This window comes from Enoplosus armatus, chromosome 2, assembly GCF_043641665.1.
Source record: "Enoplosus armatus isolate fEnoArm2 chromosome 2, fEnoArm2.hap1, whole genome shotgun sequence".
NCBI classification, from domain to species: Eukaryota; Metazoa; Chordata; class Actinopteri; order Centrarchiformes; family Enoplosidae; genus Enoplosus; species Enoplosus armatus.
In genome coordinates this window covers 15,789,904-15,802,219 of record NC_092181.1, presented here as the reverse complement: position 1 = coordinate 15,802,219, position 12,316 = coordinate 15,789,904, and the positions used below count along the sequence as shown (strand labels likewise).

General features: G+C 42.6%; 1 protein-coding gene across 2 annotated transcripts; it reads left to right on the top strand.

The window, feature by feature from the left end:
• The first annotated feature begins 989 nt into the window (after positions 1-989).
• On the top strand, positions 990-11,525 carry ncapg (non-SMC condensin I complex, subunit G). 2 transcript variants are annotated; one of them, XM_070921873.1, is made up of 21 exons: positions 990-1,097; positions 1,764-2,006; positions 2,433-2,661; positions 2,905-3,050; positions 3,211-3,295; positions 3,713-3,905; positions 3,994-4,143; positions 5,768-5,908; positions 6,245-6,368; positions 6,709-6,798; positions 7,695-7,883; positions 7,998-8,108; positions 8,298-8,417; positions 8,764-9,000; positions 9,219-9,400; positions 9,546-9,711; positions 9,942-10,106; positions 10,368-10,491; positions 10,780-10,827; positions 10,963-11,032; positions 11,149-11,525. In XM_070921873.1, exons 1-21 carry the CDS (start codon positions 990-992, stop codon positions 11,273-11,275), a joined length of 3,048 nt encoding a protein of 1,015 aa, XP_070777974.1. In that variant the 3' UTR covers positions 11,276-11,525. The 2 variants fall into 2 exon arrangements, with proteins under 2 accessions (XP_070777974.1, XP_070777966.1); XM_070921865.1 differs by having other exon boundaries at positions 9,939-10,106.
• Positions 11,526-12,316: the final 791 nt, after the last annotated feature.

Genomic DNA, 12,316 nt, shown 5'->3' with positions numbered 1-12,316 from the left:
AAATCCAACCAAACCCAGTAAATCTAATGTGAGTGTTGTAAACTAAACGTTAATATGTGGTTTCACACAGTTGCTGCAGTCTGAGTGCCTTCACACAACATGGGGTCTTTTTTCCCTGATTCATTCCTCATAGGCAACCTTAACACCTAAGCTGGGTACAGGAAGCTTTCCTTCAAAAAGCTAAAGAAAAACATTTGAACCTTTAAAAATAGGATTAGATTTTTAGGCATGCAACTTATTATTATTTTTATTGTCAATGAATCTATCATTTATTATCTAAATGAGTCGAATAATCATTTGACCGGTAAAATGTCAGAAAATAGGTGGTTTTGTGTGACCAAGAGTTCAAAACTCAAAGATGTCCAGTTCACAATGAAAACAGAGAAAGGCAGCAATGGAGAAGCTGTTACTAGGAAATGTTTTTCAGTTTTTGCTTTTAAAAACCCCTAAAACGATTAATCAATTTTCAAAATACTTGCAGGTTAATTTCCCATTGATTAATCACGAAGATTGTTGAGCCTGACTAATGGGGCTGCCTGCCAGTCTAAACTTGGGGCATATAAAGAATAACGTCATTACGTAAGAATCAAGATTGCGCACCACAGCTCTCGCGAGAACACACGACAGTTGAATTTTAAAAACAGGCGGCAGTGTTGCGAGAAGAAAAGTGAAGATAAGGTACATTTGTAAAACTCACAATACGTTTGATTCTTCGGTATAATACAATGTCTGCTTTACTATTCCCATAAAGGGTTATGTAACGTGTCTCTAGGGAACTGTATCCCTTACGACTTAGCTAGGTTACGTTATTTTCCTGCTCTTCTTTCAGTGGGAGTTGGATCGAGGTGGGGCATTGGTTAGCTAATGAGGCACTAGGGACAAACAGGCAGCTGCCGTTAGCATTTAGTGAAAACATTCCTGGAAGTTACTGCGAGGAAACGGCTGTTTGAGTGATTCTGTCTTTTAATTTGGTTTTCAGTGAAGAAAAGATGACTGCGGACAATGAAATAGACCTTAAAGAGGCGTTTCAGCGCTCTCAGAAGGGCCACAATAACAAGGCAAAGCTGGTGGCAAGCCTGAAGAGCCGCTACAGCAAGGTAAGCTCTGTGTGGTGATGTATGAAGCTATTATGTACTCTCTACTGTGTTCATTTCTGCCATTAGACACACCACACTTACTGATAGCTTAAATCCAATAAAATCAGAGATCAACAAGTCTTTTGTAGTTGTGTTCGCTTCACATTCCTCTAAGTTGATTTTGGTAAAGGATATAACTTAGGTCAAATCTTGATTATGATAAAATCACTGAATCTAATCATTCTTTGGAAAGGAAATGCAAGTTTATTTTAGGCAATATGGAAAGACACAAGTAGGATTTAAAATAAATCAAAATGGCATATAATGGAAGAATAAGAAATAGTGCAGTTATAGTACAAGGAGAGATTTGAATACATAGCCCCAAATATAACTTAATAAAAAGAAGAAGCAAATAGTTTAAAGCTACAATTTAAGTTGGAGCAGACCTGAAGCTCCTCTGTGTTTTGTTTTGATTTGGGGCAGTAAGCAAACCTGTCCCAGACGACCTGAGAGGTCTGGATGAATCTATTCTGTTGTGAATGAATATGGCAGAAACTGATGACTTGGTTTCACATATTTCCAAATCCCCATTTCCACCATCTTATTTTAAACCCAAGCTATTGTTTCTCCTGGTATTGTTTTCCCCTGTCACTTGTTATTGATGACATCCTCCATCTCCTCCACCAGCTCGAGGACAAGACACTGTTTCATGAGGAGTTCGTCCACTACCTGAAGTACGCCATGGTTGTCTACAAGCGTGAACCTACAGTTGAAAATGTCATTGAGTTTGTTGCAAGGTTCGCCACAAGTTTCCAGCCTCCACCTAAAACAGAGGAGGAGCAGCAGCAGCAGCAGCAGGAGGATGAGGAGGAAGAAGAGAATGAGGATGATCATCCATTTCTGAGCTTCATCTTCAACTTCCTGTTGGAGGTAGAAACATTAGTTAAAGTTAAAGTTCTTAAGACACTGTTCTTTGTGTGCTAAACGATTACAAGAGGTCAACTTTTTGACAGCGGCTTCTTTGTTTGTAAGAAAGCTGTTAACCCCAATGGTTTTCTGATATTTCTAACAAAAACCCTCTGAGTTTGGTTGTGAGCATTTGCTGTACAGAGAAGCTCTGATGTGATTGAGGTCTCTGCTGCTTCTTAATCTGATATTGTCATGTCCCATCTGTCTCTTCTCTCTTCCTGCTGGACTCCATATGTTTCTCACTCCTACACTCTCCTGTGGTATGCTTCTTTCTCTGTCCCACTCGTCCTCTTTCCTTTGATCCATGTCCACTCTTCTTCGTCTATTGTCTGCCTGTTTCTCCACTTCTTCTCCCAAACTGTTTGGACTGCCTTTCTTTCTTCTCAGTCCCACAAAGCCAGTAGCCATGCGGTGCGTTTCCGTGTGTGTCAGCTGATCAACAAGTTGCTGGGCAGTATGGCAGAGAATGCCCAGATAGACGATGACCTCTTTGACCACATCCACCAAGCCATGCTGGTCCGTGTCACTGACAAGTTCCCCAATGTGAGGATTCAGGCTGCTTTGGCCATGACTCGCCTACAACAGCCAAAGGACCCTGACTGTCCAACTATCAACGGTTAGTTTTTTTCTTTTTGATTTGACAAACACTCAAGCAAATTAAGAGAATGTCATTTCAAGTTGTCGACAACCTTTTGTAACAATACACTAGAGGCAGTCAATACAGTCTTCTTGCAAAAGCATATTGCTCCTGCTCACTTCGTGGCCTTGTATTCTTGTTTGATTTGGTATGTTTTTGGATCTTTCTCTTTGTCATTAGCCCTCCTAACTGTCTAATGCTCTGTTTCCTTCCACTGTGCAGCATACATGTTGATTCTGGAAAATGATACTAATGCTGAGGTGCGACGAGCCGTTCTTTCCTGCATTGCAATGTCCCCTCGCACCCTCCCCAAAGTACTCAAACGCACCCGGGACATCAAAGAGAACGTCCGCAAGCTAGCCTACCAGGTAGCCACAAATGCAGTCAAATGATTTGGTATAAATGTATGCACACACGGCAAGTACGTCAACACATAACATAATAAAGTTGTTGTCTTGATCTGACTGAACATGTTTTCTTGCTTAATGCTGTGAATTCTCCAAAATAACTTTCTGTTTTCTGTTTAAGGTTCTGGCTGACAAGGTTCACATTAAAGCATTAAGCATCGCACAGAGAGTTAGTATTCTGCAGCAGGGTCTCCATGACTCCTCAGGTAATACTGGTTTCTGTGCCTGTGTGTTTGACATTATATTTACACTGACACATTTTTCAATCAAGTATTTGCACTTGCAGTAGCAAAAAAAAAATCCACTAAAGTAGTTAGATTTATAGATTTATTTAGAATTATTTTCTTAATTAATTGTTTAGTCTATGAAATGTCAAAAAATAGCGAACAAAAATAAGATCCATCACAATTTTTCAGAGCCCAAGGTGACATCTTTAAATGTCTTGTTTTGCTCAACCAGCAGTCCAAAAAGTTATGTATTTTACAATAACAGAAAGAGCAAATTCTCACATTGGAGTAGCTGGAAAAATGACTGAAACGATGAATCAATTATAAGAATAGTTGCTGATTCAGCTCTAAGTTCCATTGTGCCTTATTAATATGTCTGCTGTGTGTGGTTTGTAGAAGCAGTGAGGGAGATGGTTTGCTCTCGTCTGCTGCCGGCCTGGCTGCTTCGGCTGGATGGTAACGTCATAGAGCTAATCCACAGGCTGGATGTAGAGAACTGTGCCCAAACAACTCTGGACACTCTGAAAGCCATCTTCAAAGGCACACCCACCGAAGAGCTGCTACAGAACGGAGCACAGCTCGACAACAGGTACACTTCAAACTCTGGCTCTCTGTCTCTCACATGTGATGTAATAATAAAATGTCTTGAGGTCAGAGATTGTGTGTGTCTTCGACAGGAAGCTGATCCCAGTGGACTCTCTGACCTGCGAGAATGTGCTGTACTTGAGAGCTCTGTGTGAATTCATCAAGGCTAAAGGAGATGATGGTGATGAAATTCTGGAGCAAGTGTTGCCAGACGCTGCCACTTATGCCGACTACCTCTATGGGTGAGAGAAGAGAACGTTCACTGGATTACATTTATAGTGTTCTTGCCGTCAGCTGCATATTTTACCCGTTACAGAGTAAAGTGAGGACCAGACAGTTGATCAGTAGCAACAGGCCTTTCAGAATTCACGTGGTCAAAGGATAGGTTTACAATTTTTCAAGTCTGTCTTAAAACAAAATTCAGGTGCCCATATGAATATTTGAAACGGGTTTTTCTTGCTGTAATAATTCCTCTTGTTCATACTGGACTTTAAGAGATCCTTTTCTAATGCTCTTTCAGTTTAACTGATGGGTGACAAAATCCACAGTCCTTCATCCATGCAAAGTTACATTCAAAGTTATCCAAAGTCAACAAGAGGCTTCATCAGACAGAGTTAGACAAATCAATTGGGTATCTTCCAAAGTTACAGTCTTGTGAGTACCAAATTTCCTCTTTTTTGTTACAATCCTTCCACTGCAGCTCAACAGGGAGAGACTGTGTGGGGAAACTCAAGGAGGGAATTCTGCACTAAAGAATTAGACTTTGGAAGATATTTACTTTGATTTGTCTAACTCAGCATCCAGTCTCCTAAGCAGGAGGAATGAATACAGAAAGCAAAACCTGTTTTAATGTCCATATGGGCACCTGACTGTTGTTTTGAATTGTGAACCTATCCTTTAATATAGTAGAAAGTAGTTAATATAGTTTGTGATGACTTTTAACAGAACACCAAACACAGTCGCCATAATGACCATGTTGTTACTCAGGTATCTGAAGGCAGGTCCGGTGTTCTCAGAGGAGCTCTTTCTGTATGTAACTGTGTGGCTAACTCATTGCTTATGTTCACTGTAACCTGGCTTGTTATATGAGAAGTGTGGCATTCATATAAAAAAAGACTATCCCTGCAGAACAAGTAAAACACTTCCTGTTGATGCTCAGTGCTCTTGCAAAGTCGTTTTTTATTTACATGATCAACGCCAGATTCTTCAAAAACAGCTGTGGTCACGTTAACATGCCTCAGGGAGCCAACAGATCATGTACTATCATAACTACTGCTTTGAAATTTAGCTGCAGATCTTCACATTCAAAATACTACACTGTACTATTATTCCACAGTAATTGTATCTGTGTGCCATTAATGTTTTATTCTTATAGTTTTATATCTAGTTTTGCTTTTGATGGCTAAACCACCAAGTTAGCATTCACCAAACTGCATACTGAATATATTATGACGTTATTGCTTATAATCTTGTTCACACTTTTAAATTTGATTGATGTTAGTGCCTTCTGCTGTTGTACCACCTGCCTAATGCATCTGATGCTGTAGTGTGAAATGCTCCTTAATTCAAGTTGCTGTAACTGAGTGGCACGCTTAACATTTATCTGCACATACAATACACTTATTAATTTGTTTGAATAAGTTGCAGGTTTGTATAAATCCCTCAGTGGCTAGCTGATAGCTGATATGCTGTGTGTCGCTGTGGTCTGTAGGTAGTGCTGGCGCAGCGTTTAGCTACCTACAGTGTTGTTGTATTGCATTTAATATGATTGTGTTATTTCTTCTGAGTTGTACCACTGTGATGCTGTTACTCGAGGACTGCTGCATCGTCTAATCTGTTGTTATTGTTGACCCTTGCCTGTTGTAGGTATCTGAAGGCAGTACCTCTGCTGTCAGAGGAACAGAGGGCTGACTTTAACCAGCTGGAGCTGGTTATGACCAAGGAGTTCATCTCCCAACAGCTCATCCATCTCATTGGATGTCTGGATACCAACGAGGAGGGCGGCAGGTAAGACGAGGAACAGAGTTGTGCTGGTAAAATGATAAAGGGATGGTTTTGAAATGGAGTGGGAGGGAAAGATGCAGCAATAAACTCACCTTAACAAACATGTGGGCGTCAACTGGGACGACAAGGAGTGGGAAAGCATTGAGAGAGAGGAGGGAAATACAGCAGTATTAAATAAAGGCAGGAGAGATATTAACTGATTATACATCTCTGCAGCTGGTCAGACTGTGAGAGGCAGGGATGGGATGCTAAGAGGAGGACTGGTAGGTCGAAGGTGGACAGAGAACAAGTGCTTCTTTGTTTGGACACTATTTTCTTCAGACTTATTGTGTTTTGTAGGAAGCGCGTGTTGGCGGTCCTGCAGGAGATGTTGGCTCTCCCACAGACTCCTTCCTCCCTGGTCTCCCTCCTCACAGAGAAACTCCTCACCCTCATCCCTGATGACCCCAGACGCATTCAGACTGTAAGTTACATTTCACACTTGAATCTGAACTCTTTCACTGCTGTGAATTCAGTGTTCATTTAATCCAGACTGCGCTTCCTTCCCACACATACATCATGCATATCAGTGCCCTTCATAAATTCAGTTGACAGACCAATTAGGCAGAAATGAAAATATGAAAGCTGAAATTATTCGTCAACGTTCCCAAATGGACACAAAATGATTGTGCCGATGGATGCATGAATTAAACTGTCCTCTGCTACCAATGGCCTTTTTGTTTTGAGATGTCACATAATGAAACTGTGGTGGTATCATTACAGCTGAGATTGATGTCTAAATGAGCTGGCTTCGTGTTACGCAGGTGGCAGAAATCATCTCGGATGTGAGGGAGCCCATCATGGAGGCCAGTCAGCCGGTGGATGAGAACGAGAGCCGTCGGCAGCAGGTCCAGGTGGGGAAACACGCTGCCAACTGAAAGCACCCGCAAGCAATTAGATTCAGTCATCTATTCCAATTGCCCTGCTGCTTTTTGGATGGGTGAAAACACCAGATATTGGGACATTACTAGTTTTTATTTGGTATAAAAGTTTAAATTATTACAAGGCTACAGGAAGATTGATTGCTACAAAAGGATATTCAGGTTTCCTATATTATGAATGATCCAAATAACAACGCGCATGAGAGGTTTACATATTCTAAACCTGAGATCACTAACAAACTCTGTTCTTCTGTGCTCTATTTACGCTCCCTCGCTGTTTATTTTTATTTGTCCGTCTCTCTGTACCTCCAGCTGGCAGATGGTTTGTGTTTGGAGGCAGAGCGATGTTTTAACAAGTGGGGTGGAAGGTGCATATCATCTATGCCGATCTGGTGTTTGCCTGGCGTATCCAGGTCCAGCAGTTTTCCTTTTGATTCATCAGCTTCATCACATGTTTTTCCTTATTTAACCTCAGTGAAAGTCAGTGGTTACCTAGGAACACAAACAGGCACAGAGGGATTGCTCACAGCTTTGGGCTTCAGACATTTTGTCAATCCATCTCATCTTCCAACAAGCACAACAAGTGTTTAATATCTTGGAGGCCAAACAGCTGCTGAGGAAGTCGATCCTAGCTCAGGCGTTTAGCTTCCATCCGTTCAGTTCACCTGCTTTCTCTCCCCACATCTCCCTTCCTTTTCCAGTGAGTAAAATAGCCTTGAGAGGGTTGTAACCTGTCCCAGCGCCTCAGCTGTTGTTGTTTTTCCCTGGTAATGGAGGTGCAGTTGCCCGTCTCAACAGTCAATAATCCTCTAGAGTGTATTTCACCTAACGAGTGACTCTCCCCACCTTTCCTCCCTCCTCCCCTCCAGCTAGCAGAGGTGAAGGTGCGTATCTTGGAGGCCAAACAAACCCTAGAGGACTTCATCACCGCCCAGGAGTTCAGCCGTGCCGCAGAGCTGAAGGACTCCATCACAGAGCTCGAGAACCGCAGGAACTGCATCATCCAGGAAATGGCAGAGAGCAGCCAGCCGGCCGACAAGGAGATCCGCACTGAGAAGGTACACCACCTCTGTGTCTTTAATAATTTACCCTGTCTAGTAAAGAGATTTTCCTCCTCAAATAAAAATACCAAGCACAGGTCTTAAGATGTTTTTGGTTTTCTGTTTTTTCAGAATGACCCGGAGACTCTTCTGAGGTGTCTAACAATGTGTGCAGAACTGCTGAAGCAGATGAGCATCAAGACGCGAATTGGTCCAACCCTAAGCGCCTTAATGTCCTCACTGGTATAAACACACACACACTGCACACATCATCATATATTTCACAAAAGCTCCAACTGGATCTTTTAGAAATCAGAAGTATCAGAACTAAATCACTTGCCATAGTGCTGGTTGTTTGTTTATGTCATCTCATGTTGGCAAACACCTGCGGAGGTTTGAGTGAAGTCACCATTTTTCTCCACCTCTTGTCAGGTCCTGCCCAGCATCGCAAATGCTCACCCTGCTGTCCGTAATATGGCCGTGGTGTGTCTGGGAACGTGCACTCTGCACAGCAAGGATCTGGCCAAAACCCACATGGTCCTGCTGCTACAGGTAATGTTATGCGCGTGTGTTTTATCTACCCAAACTTTTAATACATTTGTAAACATTTCAGTCGCTGAGGTTTTGAGATTTACGCTGCTTGTGTCTTAAATTAAATTAAATTTGTGGTACCTAAAACATTTCAAACTTTCAGCAACAAGTCTTGCTAGAAACACCCTCAAAATAATCCACAGATCTGAGGTCTTTTTGATTTCTCTGTTTAACTTGCATGGCTAGATACTACAAGGGCTATGTGGAAAAATGAATTTTTATAATTTTGGTTCACTGACCCAAAAACACAGACATGAATCACGTACCGCCAGTACTAATATATATATGTGTGTGTGTGTGTGTTCAGATTGCCCAGCTGGACGAGGTAAAGATCCGTATCAGTGCTCTGCGGGCCGTCATCGACCTGCTGCTGCTGTTCGGCTTCCAGCTGCTCTCTGAAGCAGCTGCCACTCAGACGGCGCCGTCCTCTCAATCACCGGACAGACAGGAGGAGGACGCACCGGTGGCCGAGGAGAAGGGAGATGCACCAGAGGACACCGCACAGAGCATACTTGTGATGCTTTCAGAGTTCCTGGACAGTGAGGTGAGGCTGAGGGTGAAATATTTACTTCATAAACAAAAGTACGTTTCTAGTTTTCTTGGATATAAAACAGCTGAAGACGACAGTGTTATTGAATTATCTCTGTGTGTGTGTGTGTGTGTGTGTGTGTGTGTGTGTGTGTGTGTGTGTGTGTGTGTGTGTGTGTGTGTGTGTGTGTGTGTGTGTGTGTGTGTGTGTGTGTGTGTTTTCAATATTTTCAGGTGTCTGACCTGCGTACAGAGACAGCGGAGAGCCTGGCCAAACTAATGTACACCGGCCGTATCTCCAGTGCCAAGATGTTCTCCCGTCTGGTTCTGCTGTGGTACAATCCCGTCACCGAGGACGACACCCGACTACGCCACTGCCTCGGCGTCTTCTTCCAGCTCTACGCCCGCGAGAGCAGGTCACACATGCACACATACACAAGCAAACACAATGAGTTATGTGGTTAATTTAATCTATTACAACTGTGTTTTTCCCCATCCTCCTATTATTAGTATGATTATATAATAATAAACTAATATGGAGTGTGTCTTTGTGTGTATTAGGGTCCACCAGGAGGTCGTGGAGGAGAGTTTCCTGCCAACTGTTCTGACTCTGATGAATGCCCCAGCCACCTCTCCACTAGCTGAGGTGGACATTAACAATGTGGTCGAGCTACTTGTGGAGCTCACCCGTCCAAGTACACTTATTAAGCCCTCAAGTAACACAGAGGTGAGAAAGACCGCTGAGACTGCTGTGAACTCACAAAACCCTCAGTGATCAATCTGGGTTATCTCCATTGAGAAATTCTTTATTAGTGTTTGTTCTTTATTGGCGCTCTGAGCTTTTCATCATATTGCTTTCTTCTTTCCCACAAATACACACTCATTTAGAAATGTTCTCTTGAATGCTTCATTGAGGCAAAACAAATTGAATTTATTGAGAGCGTGTGTCTTCAGGAGGTGTGTGTCCATGACTACTTGGCGGTGCGAATGTGTGGGGAGATGCTGAAGGACCCCACAGCCCCTGAGGTGCGTCTCTATGCCAAGACTCTAAGCAACCTGGAGCTCAGCCGAGATGAGACCGTCAGGAAAGACTTGCAGACCCTGCTGCAGCAGCTTGTACAGGTACAGACAGACACAATTAGTAAGTACAGCTTAGAGTTCGTTTTGCAAGTATTTAGTTGTTAACCAAAGTACTGCACTAATTTAAATGTTGACCTGATCATGGCACTGATGGTGTTAGAGGAAATCTAAGGGGAGCACCAAAGTCATTATTTGCCATTTCCAGAACCACGTCACCACTCATGCTGTTTCATGTATTTATACATCTGCCTCTTGAAAGGCCTAATGTTTCATTTCTCCTCTGTCCGTCCTTCTATCCTTCAGGTGGTGAAGGACCGTGTCTGCCTCCGTGCTCTGGAGAAGATGATTCATCAGCTGGTGGACGCAAAAGAACAGGCTGAGCTCCTCAGCGCCAGCGCACTGCAACCACTGGATGTCAATGCAGATGGTACACATGCATGCACAGTGACAGTCTGTATAAAAGGCCACCTGACATCCCGCTGAGCACCCGTAACAAATGTTACCGGCTCAGTGCCTGTGTCTAACTAGATTTACACTACACACGTGTATGACAACTCTTCCTGTAAAAGGATTATGTCTCATTACCAGAATGTTGCTAAGTGGATTAAAAATCCCACACCAAATAGGGCGGAGTATTTGGTGTCTGTCAAGACAAGAAGACTGCAAACAGAGAGAAACTGCAAAAGTATGAATTCTGTCTGCCATGTTTCCACAGAGGCTGCAACAGACGATCCATCTAAATCCGCCAAGAGAGCCAAAAGAGGTAAAGCAGCTTTTGCATACTCATCTAAAACTGCAGTGGTTCATAGTGCCACTATATTTTTAGAGCTCCTCTCGTCTACCTGAGTCAAGGAGTTGACTCAGCACTGTGAGGTAACCTGAGTGTTTGCGTGCACAGGTCAGAGGAAAGTCTGCACAGCCAAAGGGGGCAGAAAGCCGAGCAGGAGGGCAGAGTCATCAGAGGAGAGGTGAGTGTTTTGTCAGCACATACGGATGCATGACGACATCCCTTTAGTTATGTATACCTATGTGCATGATTTGATACCGTCAGTGTATTTTCACATTCTCATATTTGTGTTTACAGCGATGGAGAAAATGTGCCAGAGTCCGTTTCTGTGGTGCGTCCCTCGCGGAGGGCCAAGACTGCAGCTCTAGAGAAGACGAAGCTGGACCTCAACACCCTCATCAACCAGGAGGCCAACGTCTCGTAGAAGTCGGTTTTAAACTAGTGTTCAAGACCTCCAGTCTAACATAATTCACAAATACTTTTGTAACGTGGGACTATTTACTTTTCATCGTATAACTGACCTCAGTAAATGTAACTGAACCTGGCACATCGGACTTAAAGCCCTTGCAGTGGGGTCACCTCTGCATATGTACTCATATTTCCTCTTTTATTTCTGTATGTTTCCCAGTTTCAAGTTCTGTCATTTTAATCATTAAAGTGAAATATACGTCAAAGATTGTCCTCTTTTCATTATCACAAAACCAGATCTGTGGTCCCTAAGTTTTTCACCTCAGTATAGTATTAAGAGGTGAAAACACAGTATTTCACAGAAAAGCAAAAAGTACAGAAAAAAACATTAGTTTATATATATTTTGTTTCTAATCCCTTGAATAACCTATGACACTTTCAGGTTAATCTTGGCCAAATTCAGGTTGGGAATCAGGCAGTTGTAGCTTTATACCAGAGAAATAAAAAAACTAAAATCAAATATTAGATAATCCTGATTGTCATCTTTCACAGTACAGGTGATGTTGCTATACCCTACAGTGTAAATTGTATGAGTTGTGTTTTTACATTTCACTGTACTAGAAATCATATCGCTCGCTGGTTCTTTCAAAAGACTCTTTATTGTTCCAATCACAGGCACCTCTTTGTGGCATCTGTAATGGACAGTATAAAAACACAAAGAAAATATACAACAGATGTTTAGCACCAGGTTCTTCAACAGAGGGCTGATAGTTATTAATCACAAGACTGAGCCACCCCCACCTCTATCGTGTTGAAATGGCAACCATAGTGACATACATACAAGGGTAGTCAGACGCACAATACACACTACAGGTTTAAGCTTTGACCTACAGCCAGACATCTTGGATCTTTAGAGGGCAGGAAAACATGATATTGATCCAAGATTAGTGTTTACTGATCATCTCTCTGGCCTCGTCTATCACAGGGTTGATAAGCAAAAGAGCAGTAGGCCTAGCTGAGCCCCAGTGGAGGTAGCCGTCTCTTGCTGCGACTTGAG

Excerpts from the sequence above, each read along its gene's own strand:
- ncapg (XM_070921865.1), top strand. The coding sequence starts at position 990 with ATGACTGCGGACAATGAAATAGACCTTAAAGAGGCGTTTCAGCGCTCT. Across the intron at positions 1,098-1,763 it reads TGAAGAGCCGCTACAGCAAG|CTCGAGGACAAGACACTGTT; the intron begins GTAAGCTCTGTG and ends CTCCTCCACCAG. Across the intron at positions 9,712-9,938 it reads AGCCCTCAAGTAACACAGAG|GAGGTGTGTGTCCATGACTA; the intron begins GTGAGAAAGACC and ends GTGTGTCTTCAG.